Genomic DNA, 24558 nt, shown 5'->3' on the forward strand with positions numbered 1-24558 from the left:
TTAAACACTTCCTAAATATGGAAGACAAAAAGTGACTTCATCAATACTGAAATGAATGCTGAAAACATATAAGTAACACATGGATTTGAAAATGAATACATGCATAAAAAATAAAATCTGTAACTCTAAAAATCAGCATTTGTTTTTTTTGGTATTTTACATTTTTAGTTTTAGTGCTGTACTTCTACATTTCTACATACACTTATGTCTATATAGCATTTATTTTATTCTTTATTTGCATGTATATAAATGCAAGAAATGTATGTCTCAAATAATTACCAGAAGTCGTGTATTTTTTTGTATGTTTTGATTTATGTATGCATTTGAATATATATGTATGAATTCAATTAATGTGTTTTTTCAATTATGGTTTGCTTTTATTTATTTGGTCATCTTCCAGCATGTATTTATTGATTATAACATAATTTGGTCCTCCATACAGGAATTCTTATTTATACTAATTACATACACGTGTGAGAGCTTGGTCTCAAAGCGTTACATGCACCTGCTGTTGTACGAGTTTTTTTCAAATAAATATTTAATATGTAAGTTCTTAGTATACATTTTATTTTAGGTTCAAACTGCTGAGATCTTTCATTACAAATCATAGGGTTCAAAGTGAACTTGTACCTTTTGGGGCTATAAGTCTAGATTTCCCTAATTCTACCACTAGGCGGCAACATGTCTGTGCTACTATTACCACCATAGACTGTTAATATTAATTATTATGAATTATTACCACAGCTCGGTACATACCGATTGGAGCATGCTAGAAAAGGGTTATATTGCTTTTAAAGCATAGGCAGTGCATATTTAAACTGGTTTACTATTTTGTTCAAAGTTGCAGGTTTAAATTCAACATAAAGTACGGAGGAAAAAAAGTCATATTTGATTCAGTGGGTTTTATTAAAATGTTTCTCTCATTCAGCTCATCACAGGAACAAAAGGCTCAGGATTTTGTGAAATGTGCCATAGTGACGGCCATTTAAAAACACTAGCCAAATATTACAAAGAAACAGTGCTACATTATGCCGTGTAGAACCGAAATCTTCCCACAAAAAAAAAAATCCCGAAGATGAAATGTAAAAGGAAGTGCAACCATTAGTAAACAGAAGATAAGAACATCAGTAAGTTCAGAGATTTATACAAAGTGCAACAAGAACAGATCCCTTACAGGGCCTTAAACTATTTCAGAGAGTTAATATGCACAGTTTAGTGACACCATGGTGAGACAATTTTGTAAACACATTCACACCTTTTTCCTTTTGGTCACATTTAAAATTCAATAATATTGCATCAATATATATTTATATAAATAGCCATTTAATAGTAAGCTTTGTACACAGATACATACAGTCGACCTTGTAAAAATGAGACCAAATGTGCCCAAACCAACAGGGATGGATTCATTTTAGCAGCATCTTTGGCGCTTGTTGCCAGAGGGAAAACACCTGATTAGTTTAAAAAAGGTATTTAAAATAAATATATAAATACATACAGTATTGTGAGGCTCTTTTTTTTTATAAAAAGTGGCAAGCCTCTTTAGCAGGTCAGTACTACTGGTACCCTACAGCCAGTGGTTTATTGCACAAGAGCAACAGGGAACAACTCCCCCTTGGCACGGACCAAACTCATGAGCGTCAAGCTGTCGGTAAAATTAGACCTGATCTGCATCCACTCAAATCCAGAAAAAAAATAAAGACATCCCGCCTTCCCCGAAGAAATTCTGCATAGAATTCAATGGATGACATGAGAGATCAGTTCACTTGTGGCCCTTTTGGAGAACTCTTGTATGCAGCACTTAAGCAGATTTAAGGTTACAGTTACTTTTTGGTCAAAACGTCCCCAAGGAAAAGCTTTATGTTGAGGTGTGGCGAGTTACCCGAGCCAGCGGGGTGTCCACCAGTCCATCCATCAGTAGCAGCCGTCCCTCCAGCTGCTGTCCCGAAGGACACTGAGGGTGGACAGGCTCTTTGGAAACTGCAGAAAATAATAAAGGAATGGTCAATTAGGCATATCTGACAACCTTTATAAGAGAGCACAAACATTTTCTACTACTGCACAGTACTTCACATGGTTTCATTTATTTATGACATTAGGCCTTTTAGGGAAGTGCAACATACTCCTTTTTTACCGTCTTCTATTTATTGATGTGTGTAGGTTATGTATTAGATAAACAGTGCTGGAGATGTCTGGTTCAATGTTTGTGTTGTGGATTATGGCTCATATATGCCTGTACTGGACAACAAATGGCCTCTCAGGGACATTCAAGTTTTCTACGTCTTTTCTAATCTAGCAATTAGGGCTGAAACTAACGATTATTATTTTCCATTAATCTGTCGATTATTTTCTCGATTAGTTGTTGTGTCTATAAAATAGTGAAAAATGGGTCGGCGTGGGGGCCGAGCCCTTGATGGTGGGGCTGACGTAGGCAACGTAGGGTTACATTGCAGTCCGGTCTGTGGCTGCCGACTGCAGCGATCTCTCTCTCTCTCTTAATACTGGACCAATGTCAAAGATTGTTGTTCCCATCAGTCACTTATAACAAAAAAACAGGGTTTATCTTGCTTTCTAGACGTTCCTGCTGGTACCAACCTGTTTGTAGAGGTTCCTCAGCTCTCTGTACTGCCACAGCGTGTTCAACACCTGCGCTGCCGCCTCCACAACCTTCATCGAGTACCTGGCGAATCAAGACGCACGCCGCATGTTAACACATGAAGTCGTTTCACACATCACAAAACTGTAATGCCAGTAAGATACCACTAAAGTACCTTTTGTTCTGAGAAAATGACTCAAAAGTCACTGGAAATCCTTTTCTACTTTTTTTTAAGTTTTTTTTTTAAATATCGCAATATCAACTTGTGCAATAAACACATTGCGCATGAAAATGGCAGAAAAATACACTTTAAAATGTAATGTCATTGTTTTTTTAGTGCTGCCTTTTATATTCAATAAAATGTTCAATTTGTTCAATAAAATAAAGTTGGAAATGATTTCCTTTCATTTGTTTTAAACTCAACAAGCAGTTTGTTGTATTTTAGCAGAATACTGAAAGCAGCAGAACTATACCCTTTAATATCTGGTTATTTATCGCAAGTAATCGTTATTACGATATTCTACATTTTGCGTATTTCCCTCATATCGTGCAGCAAAATAAAAAAAAAAAATGAAACGTAATTAAAGTTAAAGGTTCGCAGTGCTGTGGAGGAAGGTTTGGCTAGTTGACACAGCAATGCCAGACTACTAAAAAAGTAAAAGCTGACGTGTTTTGCAGAGACTTGATGAACCCTGCGGACAGATTTCCCCGTGACGTTTCTTTGCCGTTTCGTACCCTTTCCCCGTCCTTTACTGAAGTCCACCAGCTTCTCGATGCCTCGGCTGTCGGCCGGAGCTTTGGCGTTCTCCATGTTGCGGCTGGTGACCTCGTGCAGCGTGCAGCAGACCGACACCACCGTCTCGTCCGACAGCGCCGTCGGACTGCCGCCGGGCAGCCGGTTCCCAGATCCCGCATGGCGTAGCCTACTTTCCTGCAGGAGGAGGCACAGAACATGGACGTCATTTAGACTTTGTCGTAAAACTTGTGAAGCTTTACAGACACGGTCAAAAGATGATGCCTGTGTACTTATGTACTTACTAAAGTATGCAAAAAAATCTTCCATTGTAGAAAGAGTAAAGGATCCAACCAGCTGTGTGTTCAATGGTCTAATCATCTCAGCTGGACTTGTAGCCGTTATATTGTTGGCTAGTTTACTTTAGAATCAAGCATCAGATTTTATAAACTGCATGTGTTTTGTGTGCAGAAACCTTAATGTGTAAATTAACTAGTAACTAAAGCTGTAACAGATGAATGTAGTGGAGTAACTAAAGTAACTAGTAACTAAAGCTGTAACAGATGAATGTAGTGGAGTAACTAAAGTAACTGGTAACTAAAGCTGTAACAGATGAATGTAGTGGAGTAAAAAGTACAATATTTCTCTCTCAAATGTAGCGGAGTAGAAGTAGAAAGTGTCTTAAAGTGCTCATATAATGCTTTTTGGCTTTTTCCCTTTCCTTTATTGCATATATATATATACATCTTTTGTTGGGCACGTTATAGGTTTAGAGTTTGAGGAATCTGAAGAAAAAAAAATAGAGAAGAGTGTGGATTATATGCATATAATGTTGAAAAAAAATCATGGTATCGTATGTCAGAAAAGGGACCTATATTATGTCGGAAAAAGTGAAAAAAGTCATAGTATAGCATGTTGAAGAACATTATTACTTATATATTTAAGTAATACTTTTTGTGTGTTGAAAAAAGTGAAGTCATAGTATAGTATGTCGAAAAAAGTGATTAAAAAGTCATAGTATAGTATGTCGAAAAAAGCCAAAAAAAAGTTGTGGTATAGTATGTCCTAAAAATTCATAGTATAGGATGTTGAAAAAAAGTGAAAAAAAGTCATAGTATAGTATGTCAGAAAAAGGAATGTTGAATAAAAAGTCATGGTATAGTATGTTGAAAAAAGGTTTTTATGTCGTAAAAAGTGAACAAAGTCATAGTATAGTATGTTGAAAAAAGTCATAGTATAAAAAGGGCATTATTACTTATATATTTAAGTAATCATTTTACATTTATTATTATTATTACTATTATTATTACTGAAACAGAGGGAGGCTGTCCATGGTGCTGAAACAGAGTTTTATCATTAAAACAGAGGGGGCCCCGATGTCGAAAAAAGTAATAGTATAGTATGTCAAAAAAGTCATAGTATAGTATGTTGAAAAAAGTGATTAAAAAGTCATAGTATAGTATGTTGAAAAAAGTGATAAAAAATGAATAGTATAGTATGTTGAAAAAGTGATGAAAAGTCATAGAATAGTATGTTGAAAAAAGTCAAAGTATAGTATGTCGAAAAAAGTGATAAAAAGCCATAGTATAGTATGTCGAAAAAAAGTGATAAAAAGCCATAGTATAGTATGTCAAAAAAAGGGATAGTATAGTATGTCGAAAAAAGTGATAAAAAAGCCATAGTATAGTATGTTGAAAAAAGGGATAGTATAGTATGTCGAAAAAAGTGCTAAAAAGCCATAGTATAGTATGTCGAAAAAAGTGCTAAAAAGCCATAGTATAGTATGTCGAAAAAAGGGATAGTATAGTATGTCGAAAAAAGTGATAAAAAAGCCATATTATAGTATGTCGAAAAAAGGGATAAAAAGCCATAGTATAGTATGTCGAAAAAAGTGATAAAAAAGTAATAGTATAGTATGTCAAAAAAGTCATAGTATAATATGTTGAAAAAAGTGATTAAAGTCATAGTATTGTATGTTGAAAAAAGGGATAGTATAGTATGTCGGAAAAAGTGATAAAAAAGCCATAGTATAGTATGTCGAAAAAAGTGATAAAAAAGTAATAGTATAGTATGTCAAAAAAGTCATAGTATAATATGTTGAAAAAAGTGATTAAAGTCATAGTATAGTATGTGGAAAAAGGGATAAAAAATGTATAGTATAGTATGTTGAAAAAAGTGCTGAAAAGTCATAGTATAGTATGTTGAAAAAAGGGATAGTATAGTATGTCGAAAAAAGTGATAAAAAGCCATAGTATAGTATGTCGAAAAAAAGTGATAAAAAGCCATAGTATAGTATGTCAAAAAAAGGGATAGTATAGTATGTCGAAAAAAGGGATAAAAAAGCCATAGTATAGTATGTTGAAAAAAGGGATAGTATAGTATGTCGAAAAAAGTGCTAAAAAGCCATAGTATAGTATGTTGAAAAAAAGTGCTAAAAAGCCATAGTATAGTATGTGGAAAAAAGGGATAAAAAATGTATAGTATAGTATGTTGAAAAAAGTGCGGAAAAGTCATAGTATAGTATGTTGAAAAAAGGGATAGTATAGTATGTCGAAAAAAGTGATAAAAAGCCATAGTATAGTATGTCGAAAAAAAGTGATAAAAAGCCATAGTATAGTATGTCAAAAAAAGGGATAGTATAGTATGTCGAAAAAAGGGATAAAAAAGCCATAGTATAGTATGTTGAAAAAAGGGATAGTATAGTATGTCGAAAAAAGTGCTAAAAAGCCATAGTATAGTATGTTGAAAAAAAAGTGCTAAAAGCCATAGTATAGTATGTCGAAAAAAGTGATAAAAAAGCCATATTATAGTATGTCGAAAAAAGTGATAAAAAGCCATAGTATAGTATGTCGAAAAAAGTGATAAAAAAGTAATAGTATAGTATGTCAAAAAAGTCATAGTATAATATGTTGAAAAAAGTGATTAAAGTCATAGTATAGTATGTTGAAAAAAGGGATAAAAAATGAATAGTATGTCAAAAAAGTCATAGTATAGTATGTTGAAAAAAGTGATTAAAAAGTCATAGTATAGTATGTTGAAAAAAGGGATAGTATAGTATGTCGAAAAAAGGGATAAAAAAGCCATAGTATAGTATGTCAAAAAAGTCATAGTATAATATGTTGAAAAAAGTGATTAAAGTCTTAGTATAGTATGTTGAAAAAAGGGATAGTATAGTATGTTGAAAAAAGTGCTGAAAAGTCATAGTATAGTATGTTGAAAAAAGAGATAGTATAGTATGTCAAAAAAGCCATAGTATAGTATGTCGAAAAAAGTGATAAAAAAGTAATAGTATAGTATGTCAACAAAGTCATAGTATAGTATGTTGAAAAAAGTGATTAAAAAGTCATAGTATAGTATGTTGAAAAAAGGGATAGTATAGTATGTCGAAAAAAAGTGATAAAAAGCCATAGTATAGTATGTCAAAAAAGTCATAGTATAATATGTTGAAAAAAGTGATTAAAGTCTTAGTATAGTATGTTGAAAAAAGGGATAGTATAGTATGTCGAAAAAAGTGATAAAAAAGTAATAGTATGTCAAAAAAGTCATAGTATAATATGTTGAAAAAAGTGATTAAAGTCATAGTATAGTATGTTGAAAAAAGGGATAAAAAATTAATAGCATAGTATGTCGAAAAAAGTGATAAAAAGCCATAGTATAGTATGTCGAAAAAAAATGGTAAAAAAGTAATAGTATAGTATGTCAAAAAAGTCATAGTATAGTATGTTGAAAAAAGTGATTAAAAAGTCATAGTATAGTATGTTGAAAAAAAGGATAAAAAATTAATAGTATGTTGAAAAAAGTGATGAAAAGTAATAGTATAGTATGTCGAAAAAAGGGATAGTATAGTATGTCGAAAAAAGTGCTAAAAAGCCATAGTATAGTATGTTGAAAAAAAAGTGCTAAAAAGCCATAGTATAGTATGTCGAAAAAAGGGATAGTATAGTATGTCGAAAAAAGTGATAAAAAAGCCATATTATAGTATGTCGAAAAAAGTGATAAAAAAGTAATAGTATAGTATGTCAAAAAAGTCATAGTATAATATGTTGAAAAAAGTGATTAAAGTCATAGTATAGTATGTTGAAAAAAGGGATAAAAAATTAATAGTATGTCAAAAAAGTCATGGTATAGTATGTTGAAAAAAGTGATTAAAAAGTCATAGTATAGTATGTCGAAAAAAGGGATAGTATAGTATGTCGAAAAAAGTGATAAAAAAGCCATAGTATAGTATGTTGAAAAAAGTGATAAAAAAGTATGTCAAAAAAGTCATAGTATAATATGTTGAAAAAAGGGATAAAAAATGTATAGTATGTTGAAAAAAGTGCTGAAAAGTCATAGTATAGTATGTTGAAAAAAGGGATAGTATAGTATGTCAAAAAAGCCATAGTATAGTATGTCGAAAAAAGTGATAAAAAAGTAATAGTATAGTATGTCAACAAAGTCATAGTATAGTATGTTGAAAAAAGTGATTAAAAAGTCATAGTATAGTATGTTGAAAAAAGGGATAAAAAATTAATAGTATAGTATTTTGAAAAAAAGTGATGAAAAGTCATAGTATAGTATGTCAAAAAAGTCATAGTATAGTATGTTGAAAAAGTGCTAAAAAGCCATAGTATAGTATGTCAAAAAAAGTCATAGTATAGTATGTCGAAAAAGTGATAAAAAGCCATAGTATAGTATGTCAAAAAAAGGGATAGTATAGTATGTCGAAAAAAAGTGATAAAAAGCCATAGTATAGTATGTCAAAAAAGTCATAGTATAATATGTTGAAAAAAGTGATTAAAGTCATAGTATAGTATGTTGAAAAAAGGGATAAAAAAATTAATAGTATAGTATGTCGAAAAAAGTGATAAAAAGCCATAGTATAGTATGTCGAAAAAAAGTGATAAAAAAGTAATAGTATAGTATGTCAAAAAAGTCATAGTATAGTATGTTGAAAAAAGTGATTAAAAAGTCATAGTATAGTATGTTGAAAAAAAGGATAAAAAATTATTAGTATGTTGAAAAAAGTGATGAAAAGTAATAGTATAGTATGTCGAAAAAAGGGATAAAAAAAGCCATATGTCGAAAAAAGTGATAAAAAAGTAATAGTATAGTATGTTGACAAAAGTGATAAAAAAGTAATAGTATATAGTATGTCGAAAAAAGTGATAAAAAGACATAGTATAGTATGTCAAAAAAAGGTCATAGTATAGTACGTCGATAAAAGTGATAAAAAAACCATAGTATAGTATGTCGAAAGAAGTGATGGTCTGTCCAGTTATTCCTCCTTGGCTTTTGCTAGAGGTTGCAGTTGACTTCGGCTTGTTGGAGGAAAAGGAGTTTCATGAAGTGGACAAAAGTGTACAGAGATACATTTCAAGGAAATATAAAGAAGGAATCATATATACTGATGCATCAAAGAAGACTGATACGAAAATGTGAATTGCTTATGTTATCCCTCAATTAAACATTGAATCTGCTAAAAGAATTAATGATGATTTAGCTGTATACTCAGCAGAACTGTTAGCAATATGGATGGCCTTGCTGTGGGTAGAGAGCAATAGACCTAAGCAAGATGTGATTGCATCAGACTCCAGCTCAGCTTTGACAAGCCTTACATTTCTTCACTCGGAGTCTAGACAGGACATAGTGTACGACATACTGCAACTAGCTAACAGTCTGATTAAGTCCGGTATTAGAACTACATTTATATGGGTACCAGCTCATATAGGTGGAGGAGGTAATGAATTGGCAGATAAATGTGCGAAGAACGCAGCAGAGCTGCCTGATATAGAGGTGGACATTAAATACAGTAAAGCTGAAGTCAAAAGTATAATTAAAGCTAAAACAAATGCAAAAGGGCAGTTTTTGTGGGATAATGAACAGTCTGGGAGACACCTGTAGAGAATTCAAGGAACAGTGGGGAAAAACAGGAATACATACAGATGTAAACAAGAAGAAGATATGGTGTCCAGAATGAGGCTAGCACATACAGGATTAAATGGAACATTATTTATAATGAAAAAGCATGTTGATGGAATGTGTGAATATTGCAATAGTCAAGAGACCATAGAGCATGTAATCATATATTGTTGTAAATACCGTCAAGCCAGACAAAGATTAATTTCACAACTTGGTGAAAACCAGATGACATTAAATTTACATGATATACTGGAAAAAGGATCTGGTGAAATTTGTTTACATTTTTGTTTTCTTCTTTGAAGATAACGGGGTTATTTATAAGGATTTAAGAAAGTGTAGGTTGACCTCTTGATCCACACTCCAGTCCAGATGGTGGCGGTAATGCTCCAAAAAGCTGGTTGCCAACCGCCATTCAAAAACACAAGAAGAAGAAGAAGACGAAGAAGAAGAAGAAGAAGAAGAGCTCAGCAATCAGCTCTTCTTGGAGAGAGGAGCTGTGAAGTATTTTAGAAGTAGGATCAAGCAGGAGGGGAAAACGTTTTTTCAAATTTTTAATAAACACTGGGCTATTTTTTTATATATCTTTTTTATTAAACACACTTACTTACAAAACACAATTTACAAAATCTCTCGTTGGGAGACTTATGGGCAGAACGTAGTTAAACAGTTAAATAGAACAAATTACAATAAAAAAGTAAATACAAATAAAACTAAAATAAAATAAGCAAAGGCATTACATTCCATAAGGCATGTCAAAGTTGTTCACATACATATATTGTCCTCAGTCTTCATATATTCTTAAAATAAAATTACATGGAAGCTTTACAAATTATAATGACAAATATGTTTGAGACATCTTCACATAGAGAGTAAATGTTATCACTGGAGTCTTTCAGAAGTTTCAAAGAAGCAAAGTATTCCCTCAGTTTGGATTTTTGTTTTGCCATTTACATTTATGGATATGGTATTTACCCATAATTGTTATTATATTGTAAATTCTAAAAAGTTATTTCGGAAAGTTTTCATTACCAAAAAGAATTTGCTCTAACTTTAATTGTGTAATTTTCTCCATTTTTGTTTCCAGCCAATTCATGACATCTTGCCAGAATCTTTTTATCACTGGACAAGAGAAAAACAAATGTTCAATAGTTTCATCTTCCTGGGAACAGAACACACATGGCTCCATTTCAAAACCAAATATCTTTTTAAGCATTGCGGCTGCTGGATAATAGCCATTTATAATTTTGAATTGCATTTCTTTGATTTTAGGAGGTATAGGCCATTTCATGAATTTGATGTATTTATTTGTTATTTTGTTTATTTCAGGGGAATTTGGTTTAGTTGCAGTTTAGGCAAATTTATTTGACTTTTGGAATAATGTAAATAGTTTTGGGTCATATTTAATAGGGTTATTGGTATTTTTTTACATACCTTATTATAATCCCTTAATAAACTTTGTATATTAAATTTTGTTTTAAAATCCGTAAACCTAAATTACCTTGTTCATCTAATATATCTGTGATGAAAATAATTCCCTTTTCAAACCAATTTCTGAAAAAAAGTGTTTTTCTACTTATTGTTATCATTGTTGTTCCACAAGGTGGAGCCATGTGGTGTAAACTTATGAGTAAATACCATCTTCCAGTAATGAAGAACTTGTTTATGATAATCAGACAGTTTAACTGGCAATTTGGATACCTCGAAATCGCACTTTAAAAGAAACTCTAAGCCTCCCATTTTATCAAAAATGTTTTTGGGAATATGATACCATAGAGAATCAGGTTTATCTAAAAAAGCTTTTACCCAATTAACTCTAAAAACTCCAACCATAGATTCAAAATCAATTGTTTTTAACCCCCCTTTATTATAGTCCTTTACAAGTTGTGATTTTTTTTAATGTAGTAAGTTTTATTACGCCAGATGAATTGGTAAATTATAGTATTTGCTTTTCTTATGTTTTGTGAACTAATATAGAGAGAATAGCTTGGGTAAATTAATTTAGAAATCCCTTCTGATTTTGACCATAGGTTACGTCCTAAAATAGTTAAGTCTCTTGTTAACCAATTTTTTAGTTTTTTTTTTATTTCTCTGTGATATTTTTTTAGCATTCTCTCATTGCCAAGTTTTTAGATAGATGAATGCCCAAGTATTTTACATCATTGTTAACTGGAATCATCTCCAAGTTTGTCTCAGTGCAATTATACAAAAAGGTAGTATTTCACACAATTATCTAATAATAATAATAATAATAATAATAATAATAAGTCTTTATTGGGTTTGGGCAACAAGGTTATCAGACCAGTTTTCATTGTTGGGGATAACTGACACTTTTTTATGCAATCGAGATACGCGTTAAATAATACATTTTTAATATCTGTCCAAAAAGTCGTAAACAATTCTATAGATAAACCATCAATGCCCGGTGATTTACCGTTTTTCATTTGTTTTAAAGCAGTTTCAATTTCTGTTAAGGTTACATCTTTATCTAGTAAAAATTTGTCTTCATTGGTTAGTTTTGTTACATTTTCGTTTACACTTTTCATAAAGACATCACAATCGTCACTCTGAAATTTTTTAGTCTGTCTCCGTTTTTCAAGGCTATAAAAATATGATGAGTTTTTTTCCCGCTGCTCAATCCATTTGGCTTTAGATCTAACAAAGGCGCCTTTTGCCTTCTCCAAGTATATACCATCTAATCGGTTCTGGAGCGTGTGTAACTCTTGTGTCTCTTCTACAGTTATGTTAGGTTTTCCACATAATAAACTTATCTTTTCAACTATTTCCTATTGTTTACGTTTATCAGCTATTTTCTTTCCAGCTTCAATAGCTTGTTGCTTTACTCAAAATTTAAACCACTCCCATTTACTTATATCTGACAAATCCATGTCATTAGTTTCAAGACATATTATTCTAATCTGGCTACAGAATTCTTCATTTATTGTTAAATTCTTCGTCTATTGTTAAATTTCCAAATATTGTTTGATTTTTGTTTTTGTTTGACTATTGATAGTGACAAACCAATAAGACAATGGTCCGTGAGAGGAGATGATTGAATATCACATTTTGTTGTAAGATTAGTAATATTTGGAGACACAAGCCAATAATCTAACCTTGAGCATAGGTTAGCATCTGCTGGGCTGATCCATGTAAATTGCATAGTGTTAGGGCAGGGGTCGGCAAACTTGGGCACGCGTGCCACCATGGGCACGCGGTACCTTAACCAATGACACGCTGGCAATATGTGTGCAAGAGAGTTATTGATGTGTTGAAATCATGGTTGAAATGCTGAAGCACTCTCTCATCCGCATGCCAAATTACAACGTTCATAGTTGCCGACCTCATAGGTGCCGATACCGTGGGTGCTCCGGAGCTTGAGCACCCACGAAAAATACTTAGCACCCACGTGTGCCAGACTGCCTTTTTCATTTTTATATTATTTTAATATTAAACATTGCAGGTGGTGCTAAGTGGAGCGTCTGTCATAGTGTGATTGGTCATGTCGGTGGCATTGATTTATAATTTCCCACGAAGCTGATTAAACTTCTCATCTCCAATCCTATCTGGGAGAAGTGGCGCTGTCCTGAGTTGAAAGCTAGCTTACTTTACGGCGTGTGTGTTCGTGTCAGCCGCTGTCCATTTCCTAAGGTTCTGAAATGCAAACATTGTTGACTACTTTTTTTTTTTAAACTGTGTGCGCGTGTGAACACCCACGGAGGAAAACATAAATCGGCGCCTGTGCGCAACCTGTTATTTACGGTAGTTTGATTGACTCATATCTCTGACGGGGAACAATACAAAGAGGATTACCAACGGCCGCTGGGGCAGATGAACTAACGCTGGTCTCGTTACTGTAAGGAGGCTACAATTAAACCTTCGTGAGTTAAAAGTCAATACTTATCAGTGCACTCACCTGCGTAGACCGGCATCTACATGTAGAAAGCGATATTTCAATCTGCTCTGTCTGCTCAGTCCACTCTTGTCCACCGCACTGTTTCTCTCTCACCGTTTCCCGCATCTCTACTCTGCAAAAAGCTAATTTTTACAAAACAAGCTAAAAGAAAAGCTGTCGGTTTTTAGTCTATTTTTCTTAGTTTGCAGGGAATCTTGAAATTTGGACAAATTCTTATAAACTTAAGCTGTCTGAAGAAACCATCCTCTCCGCTGGAGCGGTAAATATGGATGCATTATTAGACCAAAACAAATACATGTGGCTACTTAATATGCACGTGAATGACGCAATCGGTATGTTCGTGTTCTTCATTCTTGATAATGATGCTGGTTGTGTTATTATTATTTTGCCACAGCATCGTTTCATTGAAAATGAGGCATACAGAACCTGCTTATCAGTCCATTTGTCATTAAAGCTGGGCTTTTCCACAACTTTTCGCTTCAGGCTCTTTGACAGTGATATTTTTGTCAGCCCATTTCCCACCAATCAGGACTGCATACTAAAACCATGTTTCCAAAATAATAATATACAATAATAATAATAATTACAAGGTCCTGATTATTATAGATTCCCTGGATATTACATTTTGATGTGATGTCATAAAAAAAATTAATGTTTACATGGCACACTAATAAACAAGAAATTTTGAAAAGGGCACTTCATATCAAAAAGGTTGCCGACCCCTGTGTTAGGGTGTGTCACTCTCCAATAATCTACCAAGTTATTGGATGAACAAAAGTTGTGCAACATATTCTGGTTGTAACCCCTTGGGAGGTTTTCTGTCAAGGCAGGAATTAGGTGCTATGTTAAAATCACCTCCATTATTATGCTATCCGTGCCATAAGTTGCACTCCATTCCCTGATAGCTTGATTTAACTTTAACATCATATTTCTATTGAGAGACCTGTTGTTGTACCCATATACATTAATCAAAATCATTTTAAAATCAAATACTTCCACCACAACCATTAGCCAGTGACCTGCTTCATCACTTTTATAATCAATAATTTTCCATATAAACCTAAAAAATAAAATCATCACTCCTGCAGAATGAGAGGTTCCATGTGAATACAAAATATTGTCTCCCCATTGTTGCTTCCAGAATTTTTCGTCGTCCTTGTTAGAATGTGTCTCTTGTAACAAAATAAGGTTGGCTTTGACTTCCTTAAAAAATAAAAAAAAATGGCCTTACGCTTAATGTTATTCTTTAAACCTCGAACATTTAAAAGAACTAAAAACAATAGACATACGAATGAAACAAAATACACGCTCTTAAATGCGCTTAAAAAAATAGGATTTAAGGCAGGAATGAACAATCTGTTATACATTTCAACTTTGACATTAACAGTCCCCTTAATCGAACATTCTGAATCAAGGTGATGACACTATACTTAACCTGGGAAAGGTGCCTCCACTCTTTTTCCGTCTATAATAGCAAACCCTTCCTTCAAGTAAGCTTTCTTACCTGTCTGAATTGAACATGCATCTCTTTGCAGACTCTGGCCTCCCTCGACCTCCTCCAGATCTCGTCGTCCGCATGCCAAACTGTATGATGGTCGGTCGTGGTCTCATGTTGAAGGCGGGATCATCTTTCTTTCCCAGACGATGGACAGTACCAACATTGTTTCGTGTAATTTTTTCACTGACATCGGAATCACTTTTGTGAGAAGACCGATCACGACATCTCTTGTATCCTCGTTTTCCTTCTCCGGTAGCCCGATCAATTTGAGATTCCATCGTCTTCCGAATCGCTCGATTTCCAGGCATCTTTCCTTCAGCTCATGTTCTCTTTTGTCAGCCTATCCACTTGCGCTTTGAGTTGAATTATTTCATTTTTATTTTCTGTCACCTCTATTTCGTTATTCTGGATGCGCTGTTCTAAGTTTTCAAACTTTTTTTCGAACTGATCCAGTCTTTCCTCAAATCTTTGTGACAGAGAGTGAATAGCATCGTATATGCTTTCCATGCTTACTTCTCTAGATGTATCTCTCCTCTTCAGTTTCTAACGGAGTGTTGTCTACCTTACAATGGCTTGAGGGGTGACTGTTGTTCAAAATTAACTGTTCTAGATGTCAAAATCACATTTTCTGTCGGAACCTGCAACTTTTACGCCTACTCACTCCGCCATCTTGCTCCGCCCCGACACTGGGCTATATAACCGGATATAGTGCACCAAGGTGCTAGTTCCGTACATTGACATATATATAAGGTTCCGTAGATGGCAGCAATGCAACTTATTGGATGCCGGCTGCCGTAAAATTCCGAAGAAGAAGAAGAAGAAGAAGAAGAAGAAGAAGAAGAAGAAGAAGAAGAAGAAGAAGAAGAAGAAGAAGAAGAGAAAAGAAAAGAAAAGAAAAGAAAAGAAAAGAAAAGAAAAGAAAAGAAAAGAAAAGAAAAGAAAAGGAAGGAAGGAAGGAAAGCGGAACCGAAGTGCGGGTATCGTTGCACCCGTTCTCTTAATACATCCATGGTTGCACCACGGTGCCCACGTGACAGGAACCTCACTCTTCAATGAGAGTTCAACAACCAGTTATTCTTGGAGAGAGGAGCTGCGGTTTCTCGTGTTGCAAGCTTATATATATATGTCAATGGTTGCAAGAGTCGAAGGTAAGCAGAACGTATCATTTCGTAAGTGACTTGTTGTTGTTGTTGTTGCTCATAACTGTGAACTTGCTGTGATGTTAAACTCACAAAAATTGGCGCCCACATAAACACCTGGGGGCTTTGCGAGACTGTACAGCGATTTGGCCCATACCTGTAAACGGGCTCCATAGCGCCCCCTAATGCGTAGAAGGCCTTAACTTGGACATAGTTGCTCCGATCTTCACCAGATTTAATACCCATATTGCTCTAGTCATTGCAGACATATTTCCCATTTACATTCATTAGCTCCACCCAACCGGAAGGCGGCCATTTTTAATTATGCATTTTTCAGGTGTTTTACATTCTTTCGAACTCGTCCTAGGCCGTGACTTCAATCTTCTTGAATCTGTGCAGGATGTATCTGTTGACCCTCATAATGAAAAGTTATCCAGAGAATTTTGATAGTTGAAAAAATGCGGAAGTTATAGCAACTTACTGTCTAAACAGGAAGTTGCGTTATCTTGACAACAATTATTCCGATTGCCCCAAAACTTGACAAGGATGTTCCTCCTGGCCGGTTTAGCAACTGTGCCAAAGTTGGCCGCAATCGGCCATTAGATGGCGCCGTTTTAATTTTTTTTATTTAATCAGCAAAATATTGACATATGGGAAGCCTACTTTGTCTAACTACTCCGATCGGCACGAAAACTTGCATATACACTCGGAGGACCCTCGTGACAAAAAGTTATCAAAAGAATATTGATAGCTAAAACAATGCGCAAGTTATGGAGGACCAACTTCTTGTAGGTGGGAGTGGAAACAGGAATGGTTATATTTTGCCAACGGCTATTCCAATGGACACAAAACTTAAGAAAGGCTTGGCTGTTTGCCAAATAGGTCGTCAATTGGCCTTTAGATGGCGCTGTTTTAATTTTTTTTAATTAATTTGCTAATTTGCTTTGAGAGAAACCTACTTTTTTTAACGCCTCCTAGAGCGTGAGTCCAATCTGCACGAAAACTTGGATATAGACTCGGTTGACCCTCGTGACTAAAAGTTATCAAAAGAATTTTGATAGCTAACACAATGCGCAAGTTATGGAGGAACAACTTCCTGTAGGTAGGTGTGGAAACACGAACGGTTCTATCTTGGTAAAAGTTTTGCGATTTACATGAAACTTAGAATGTGTGGTCTACATGGGATGTTGCATTTGCCAGTACCCTCCGGGGCAAGAAGCGAGGGCCCGTCATCGCTGCTTGCAGCTTTAATTTAATCTTGTATCTGTTATCTCCCCCCACCTCCAGTCCCCTCCCCAGGCCAGCTGCAGAACAGGGTCCAGAGCGTCGGGAACTTCTCCACGTTGTCACGTTGCCTACGTCAGCCCCACCATCAAGGGCTCCCCCCCGCCCCGGCCTCCACCAGCCTCCAGTGTCTGAACATCAGCGGCTGGGGGGTGGGGGGGGCAGCGGGGTCATCACTGGCATCCCTATGCTCAGTAAACCTCTGTGTGGAGCAGGGGCGCCGACTTCCACCCCAAACACGCCACGCAGCGGCCTGCCCTGCCCACCCTCCTTTGTTGGCACCCCAAGCTCCACCCCCACAGCAAGGGCCAACCAGCACGGAGGTAAAGCCTTTATTTTATTACTAGTAGAGCTGCAGTGATCAATCGATTAGTGTCAACTATCTAATTAATCGCCAACTATTTTATTATCGATTAATCGGTTTAAGCAAGGTTACAACTCCCCCCTATTTTCTGTTCTATTTTGTCCAGTACAGGCATATATGACCCATAATCCACAACACAAACATTGAACCAGACATCTCCAGCACTGTTTATCTAATACATAACCTACACACATCAATAAATAGAAGACGGTAAAAAAGGAGTATGTTGCACTTCCCTAAAAGGCCTAATGTCATAAATAAATGAAACCATGTGAAGTACTGTGCAGTAGTAGAAAATGTTTGTGCTCTCTTATAAAGGTTGTCAGATATGCCTAATTGACCATTCCTTTATTATTTTCTGCAGTTTCAAAGAGCCTGTCCACCCTCAGTGTCCTTCGGGACAGCAGCTGGAGGGACGGCTGCTACTGATGGATGTACTGGTGGACACCCGCTGGCTCGGGTAACTCGCCACACCTCAACATAAAGCTTTTTTTCCTTGGGGACGTTTTTGACCAAAAAGTAACTGTAACCTTAAATCTGCTTAAATCCTGCATACAAGAGTTCTCCAAAAGGGCCACAAGTGAACTGATCTCTCATGTCATCCATTGAATTCTATGCAGAATTTCTTCGGGGAAGGCGGGATGTCTTTATTTTTTTTCTGGATTTGAGTGGATGCAGATCAGGTCTAATTTTACCGACCGCTTGACGCTCCTGAGTTTGGTCCGTGCCAAGGGGGAGTTGTTCCCTGTTGCTCTTGTGCAATAAACCACTGGCTGTAGGGTACCAGTAGTACTGACCTGCTAAAGAGGCTTGCCACTTTTTATATAAATAAAGAGCCTCACTATACTGTATGTATTTATATATTAATTTTAAATACCTTTTTTTTTTTTTTTTTTTTTTTTTTTTAACTAATCAGGTGTTGTCAGCGCCAAAGATGCTGCTAAAATGAATCCATCCCTGTTGGTTTGGGCACATTTGGTCTCATTTTTACAAGGTCGACTGTATGTATCTGTGTACAAAGCTTACTATTAAATGGCTATTTATATAGATATATATTGATGCAATATTATTGAATTTGAAATGTGAGCAAAAGGAAAAAGTGTGAATGTGTTTACAAACTAGTCTCACCATGGTGTCACTAAACTGTGCATATTAACTCTCTGAAATAGTTTAAGGCCCTGTAAGGGATCTGTTCTTGTTGCACTTTCTATAAATCTATGAACTTACTGATGTTCTTATCTTCTGTTTACTAATGGTTGCACTTCCTTTTACATTTCATCTTCTGGATTTTTTTTTTTTTTTTTTTGTGGGAAGATTTCGGTTCTACACGGCATAATGTAGCACTGTTTCTTTGTAATAGTTGGATTGTGTTTTTAAATGTCCGTCACTATGGCACATTTCACAAAATCCTGAGCCTTTTGTTCCTGTGATGAGCTGAATGAGAGAAACATTTTAATAAAACCCACTGAATCAAATATGACTTTTTTTCCACAGTACTTTATGTTGAATTTAAACCTGCAACTTTTAACTAAATAGTAAACCAGTTTAAATATACACTGCCTTTACTTTAAAAACCAATATAACCCTTTTCTTTGAATACAACCACACACTGGAGTTAGCATGCTCCAATCGGTATGCACCGAGCTGTGGTAATAATTCATAATAATTAATATTAACAGTATGGTGGTAATAGTAGCACAGACATCAATAAATACATGCTGGAAGATGACCAAATAAATAAAAGCAAACCTTAACTGAAAAAACACATGAATTGAATTCATACAGAAAATGCATTTATTAATTGATAAAAAAAAATACTACACAAAGAAAAAGGCTTGAATAAATACTGAAATATTCAAATGCATACATAAATGAAATCCTACAAAAAAAAATACACGACTTCTGGTAATTATTCGAGACATACATTTCTTGCATTTATATACATGCAAATAAAGAATAAAATAAATGTTATATAGACATAAGTGTATGTAGAAGTACAGTAGTAAAAATAGAAATGTAAAATACCAAAAAACAAATGCTGATTTTTAGAGTTTCAGATTTTATTTTTTAAAGCATTCATAAATTCATCTTCCAATGAATAACTCACACTTTTATGCATGTATTCATTTTCAAATCCATGTGTTAGTTATATGTTTTCAGCATTCATTTCAGTATTGATGAATTTTTGTGGTGTTTGACTTCTTTTATACACATCCAGCAAGTTGTAGCCACTTACCAGGATTGTAGGGGGTGACCACCAGCAGAATCTAATGTAATGATGATAGACAAGAAAGAAATAAGTCTGCAAATAATCACTCACAACTGCAGCTGCAGAAATGCATAAATAAGAGTAATAGAGTAGTGGGTCAAGCCTGAAAAGTATTTGTGCTCCTAACTTGTACAGGTTGAGAGAACAACTAAAAGCATGCTGTGATTTTGCTCAGTGAGATGAACAGATGCTTGAGATGGGACCTGGAGTGGGTCCCTAAATGTTGAAGTCAGTCAGAGGCTGGACGGTAAGTCCCTTCTTCTATACTGTCTATGGTAAGTCCCACACAGCACATCCTTCCTTCGGGTTAGGCAATAATCATCCGGGGCACTATCCACTCGCCGTAGCCGGATACACAAACACACACACGGTTCCTGCGTCCCGTTGCTAACTCACAGCTAGCTTATGCTAACGTCTGTCCTGTTGCTACTTTGGCTGTTTGGGGGCGAACAAACAAACGACCCCGCGGTCACATTCACCGGAATGACGCTAGGAGAAAACTACGCATCGCTGTGAGAAGGAATATGGCGTTTGATATCGGTTTTGTTTGTGTTTCTGCAAATAGACGGTTGCAGGTGGACTGGTGTTTACGTGGTCCGTGGGAGCTGGAAGTCCGCAGGTTGGTCTTTGCCCATTGTATTCATGAACATTTCCACATTCCAGTGCTAATGCAAACTATAAATGTAACTATAACTATACATTATATAACCGTTGATTATTGTTGTATGCTTTTTACTTTGACACTCAGCTGTGTGGCGGCTGCAGATCTGCAGCCTCAATGGATGTCATCTGGGAAGAAGAAGAGGAGGAGGAGGAGCCTTGTAGAGACCAGCTGAAGGAACATCTTCTCTGAGCTGAAGCTCTGAGGTAGGACATGCTTTCTCTCCGGATTAACAGCTGCTGGCTGTAATGTTGACGGATTGAGTTGATTTGAAAGGGTCAGGTCACACAGAGTCCAGAATCTCAACAACATTGTCCAAAGTAAGGATTCTAACATACACACACATTATGTATATATATACAGTGGGGGAAATAAGTATTTGACCCCTTGCTGATTTTGCAGGTTTGCCCACTTACAAAGAATGCAAAAATCTACAATTTTAATCATATGTACATTCTAACAGTGAAAGACAGAATCCCAAAGAAAATTCCAGAAAATCCCATCATATGAATTTATTAAAATTGATAACCATCTGATGAGGAAAAACAAGTATTTGACCCCCTGGACAAACAGCATGTTAATATTTTGTAGAAAAGCCATTATTGGCCAGCACAGATGTCAAACGGTTTTTATAGTTAGTGACAAGGTTTGTGCACATTTCGGCAGGGATGTTGGCCCACTCCTCCCTGCAGACGTATATATATATACATATACACACATACAACTGAGACACTGTTTGTGGAAATGTCCTCAAACTAAATGTTAATGAGAAAAGACTTGATGGCTCACATGCTTGTGTTGTTAGGTCAGTGGTTAAGTGTTTGCAGGAGCTTGTGGTAGAGATATTTCCAGTGGCAGAACTGTTACCTTGTGTACGTTAGAGCGAGGCTGTGTTGTGTTGTTTCTGCTGAAGAACTATAATCCGACTATGTAGTGATAGAGCAGAGTGTAAACTGCTGTCCTCCCTGTGTTCCATCTTCTAAAACCTGCTGGTCAGGTGGCTGCCTCGGTGTTGAGAAGGTTGGAGTTTGAAGCCCTCGGCAGGTCTGCTGGGTTTGAAGGAGTAAACACACAAAGCAGTGTGTGAAATGTTTGAGAGAACGTGTGCTGAAGCTGAATGTTGTGTCAGCTCATGACACCGATGGCAGCGTTAGCGTTTTAGAGTTGTCGGTAAGCTGTCAGAGAGGACGTGTGAGTGTGGTAGGCTTGGTGGTGTAGTGCTGTTGTTAGTTCCCATCAGTCTCTGACAACGTTTAGCCGGCTCCATCTTCTCCACTCAGATGGGTTTAGAGTTTGACGTTTTGTAGACAAAACACTGAAAATAATGCAGCCGAGTGTGAAAGTAGATTTTCTAAGTTCTTTCTGGTACTTGTAACCCCAACCTTCATCGCTTAGTATTGTTCTCCTCCCGCCCTCAGCTTCACGCATCCCTGAACACACACGTTGCATTTTTTTACGCCTGTATGGCATAGAAATAAATTAAAAATACTTTATTTAAATTGTGTAAGTTCCACAGAATGGTTTGTGAAGGTTGACAGATCTTTTAAACCCACACCACTTTGCTGGTAATTTGTCAGCCAACCACAAAACAGTTTGGAATTAACCGGTGCAGATGACACCATTTGTGTGGTTTGGTTGTCGAAACATTAAATACTGGATCATTAAATCAAACGCACCCTTCCAATCGCTGTGTGTGTTTAGTAAGTAAAGAAGTGCGGTCGCCCACCATTATTACGCCAGAGTTCCAGAAGTAGCGTAGCTTGTTGGACCTGCAGTCCGTGGTGTTGGAATAAACTGAAGATCAGGAAACATGACAACTTATTTTGTCTGTCATTTTATTTGGGAGATTTTTTGCCATAAACGACCCACAGCACTGAATATCAGGCAGTCAGCTGTAGGAGAAGTTGACGTTAGCCAGCAGTAACTAAACAGCTTTGGACAGGCGGTTCCTCCAGCATGGATTAAAAACCCACAGGTCAACCACTGACCCTGGAACAATTACGAGGCAATTCATAAGAAAACTACCTGTTGTTTATCTCAGCAGATGTCTTTTCTTGTTGGAAGTGTGATGGTGACTGGTTGTTGTGTGTGGGTTTTGGCAGGCGGCTGCTGTTCCCACTTCCTGCGTGCGGGACTGAATCGTTTAGCGGTGCGGGTATCGGAGCCTTTTCCCCCCTGGTTCATTTATTTATTTAATTAGTTTATTTGTCAGGGACAATGTACAAAATACATTAAACTTACAAAAAGATGTTTTGTACCAGAGTTAGCTAATGCTAGTTTCCATCTGCAGTCCCCATGATAGGACCAGCTAACGGTTGCAGCCCTAATATTAATACGTATCACAGCTTTCATTATTTCCGGTCTTTGTTGACCTTAGGGTGCAGCTCAGACATTAAATGATGTTAACAAGACAGGGCCCGTCCTCTGCTTGGGAGCTCCAGTTCTCAGCACTAGTAGCTCTACCTTGTGTCTCGGTGTCTTTTATTCCTCCTTAAGGAAAAGAAATGGACCCAGATGTATTGAAGCAGAACAATCCAATAAACTCTTACTTTCTCTTGTTTTCTCCCCAGATGAGTGCAGAGTTTCCGGACCACAACGGAGAAGTTCCTTCACTCCATTCATGCCGCCTTCTCTCCGTACTCACTGTATACTCATAGTATTGTATGTCATGAAATAATTTAATAAAAAGTAAGTAATAGTACGTATTATGTCAAAAAAAAGCTCAGAAAAGTCATACATGTCAAAAAGTGTTATTACAATGTTATAACACTGTTATAACATGTATTATGACAAAAAGCTGTCACAAAGTTAAAAAAGTGTCAAAAAGTGTTATTACATAGTTATTACATTGTTATAACAGTGTTATAACAATGTAATAACATGTATTATGACAAAAAATCTGTTAAAAAGTGCTATTACACAGCTGTACACAGTACATGCCATAAAAGTGGATGTAAATAATTTTTTTGTCCATAAAAAAAAAGAATTTGGATTTTTTTTTCTTAAATTAGAATCTTCTCTTCCTTTCTCCTACTCACTCCCTTTCTCTGGGATGTCCTACTCTGGTCTCTTCCTGTCTCTGAGATGTCCTACTCGGGTCTCACCCCTTCTCGGAGTTGTCCTATGCTGGTCTCTCCCTTTCTCTGAGGTGTCCTACTCTGGTCTCTTCCTCTCCTACTCTGGTCTCTGCCTTACTCTGATCCCTGCCTGTCCTTGTCTTAATACTCCTACTCTGGTCTCTGCCTGTCCTTGTCTTAATACTCTCCTACTCTCTTCTTGCCTGCACTTCCTTTCCTAGCTTCTCTTTCCTATCTGGGGGGCCTATCTAAGTGCACACACGCTGATACCGAGCTGTCTTGAACCCACCACCGGCGCCTTTAGTGGCGAAGACAAACCAACTGCGCCACCAACGCATGTACGCATGCGACAGTTCTCCGGGTGTATTTGTCTTTGTCATTCTGGGTGTAAAGCTCAAAATAAATTGACTTTTCTTGTGTTGGAACCCATAACCTTTGTGTCTCCCAACCAGCGTTCCATCACACTGAGCTATCAGATATGATGGACAAGCTCATGATTAGTTGTGTATTTGTCTTTGTCATTCTGGGTGTAAAGCTCAAAATAAATTGTCCTTTCCTGTGTTGGAACCCATAACCTTTGTGTTTTCCAACCAACATCTCATCACACTGAGCTATCAGATCTGTCAACAAGTGGCATGTGTTTAGTTGCATATTTTACTTGTTCATTTTGGGTGTTGGACCTTAAAATTTAGTTTGCCATAAAGGAGTTGAACACACAACCTCCTGAGCAGATCATGCAGGTATTATCATGCTGAGTTATCTATGACACTGGGAGCTTTCTGGTTGGAGGTTGTATTTAACGTTCACATCACTGAGGTGAAAAATTAAAACAATCTTCTGACTGAACCGGGGGTTATCCTTCAACCTCATCCTGTCACATCACAGTCTTATCCTGGTGAGCTATTCCTCAGGCTGGGAATTTTTTTTTCGTTCTGTTATTTGTTCTTCACACACATCTTTTAGCCAGCCAGGGGAACCGGGGTGAGGGGAGGGGGAGTTCTGATCTGATCTGATGCTACATCACATCCACTAGACGTGTCCATGTCAAAGGACGAGCCTGGAGGCCTGCCTTATATTGCCTCTGATTACCTTGTCACGCAGTGGTGTGGGATCCTTTGTTACCAGC

General features: G+C 36.3%; 2 protein-coding genes and 1 long non-coding RNA gene across 4 annotated transcripts in view; 2 read left to right on the top strand and 1 right to left on the bottom strand.

Moving 5' to 3' along the window:
* Window positions 1-17854, top strand: part of LOC114551266 (uncharacterized) — a 35744-nt gene extending 17890 nt beyond the window's left edge. Inside the window, exons 4-5 of the mRNA XM_028572436.1 lie at window positions 17065-17384; window positions 17790-17854. Of these exons, the coding sequence (XP_028428237.1) occupies window positions 17065-17384; window positions 17790-17854 (385 nt within the window). The remainder of the gene's footprint in view (window positions 1-17064; window positions 17385-17789) is intronic.
* LOC114550750 (uncharacterized) lies at window positions 883-15966 on the bottom strand. 2 transcript variants are annotated; one of them, XM_028571552.1, is made up of 4 exons: window positions 15935-15966; window positions 3332-3527; window positions 2596-2680; window positions 883-1980 (listed from the first exon to the last, which is right to left on the bottom strand). In XM_028571552.1, the coding sequence occupies exons 1-4, from the start codon at window positions 15949-15951 to the stop codon at window positions 1859-1861; spliced, it is 420 nt and encodes a 139-aa protein (XP_028427353.1). In that variant the 5' UTR covers window positions 15952-15966; the 3' UTR covers window positions 883-1858. The 2 variants fall into 2 exon arrangements, with proteins under 2 accessions (XP_028427353.1, XP_028427351.1); XM_028571550.1 differs by lacking the exon at window positions 15935-15966 and adding an exon at window positions 14645-15322.
* A 2136-nt stretch (window positions 17855-19990) lies between the features above and the next one.
* Window positions 19991-23857, top strand: LOC114551074 (uncharacterized). The gene is made up of 3 exons (XR_003691830.1): window positions 19991-20313; window positions 20443-20561; window positions 22926-23857. It is a non-coding gene; the product is annotated as an uncharacterized LOC114551074 (long non-coding RNA).
* The last annotated feature ends 701 nt before the right edge of the window (window positions 23858-24558 follow it).

The sequence above is a fragment of the Perca flavescens genome, chromosome 24, assembly GCF_004354835.1.
Source record: "Perca flavescens isolate YP-PL-M2 chromosome 24, PFLA_1.0, whole genome shotgun sequence".
Taxonomy (NCBI): Eukaryota; Metazoa; Chordata; class Actinopteri; order Perciformes; family Percidae; genus Perca; species Perca flavescens.

Bases quoted from the DNA above. Each gene is read 5' to 3' on its own strand.
- LOC114550750 (XM_028571550.1), bottom strand. From the start codon at position 14,946: ATGCCTGGAAATCGAGCGATTCGGAAGACGATGGAATCTCAAATTGAT. The intron at 3,528-14,644 runs GTAAGAAAGCTT...CTCCTCCTGCAG, and splicing joins TGCATGTTCAATTCAGACAG to GAAAGTAGGCTACGCCATGC. The intron at 1,981-2,595 runs GTTGGTACCAGC...TATTTTCTGCAG, and splicing joins TGAGGAACCTCTACAAACAG to TTTCCAAAGAGCCTGTCCAC.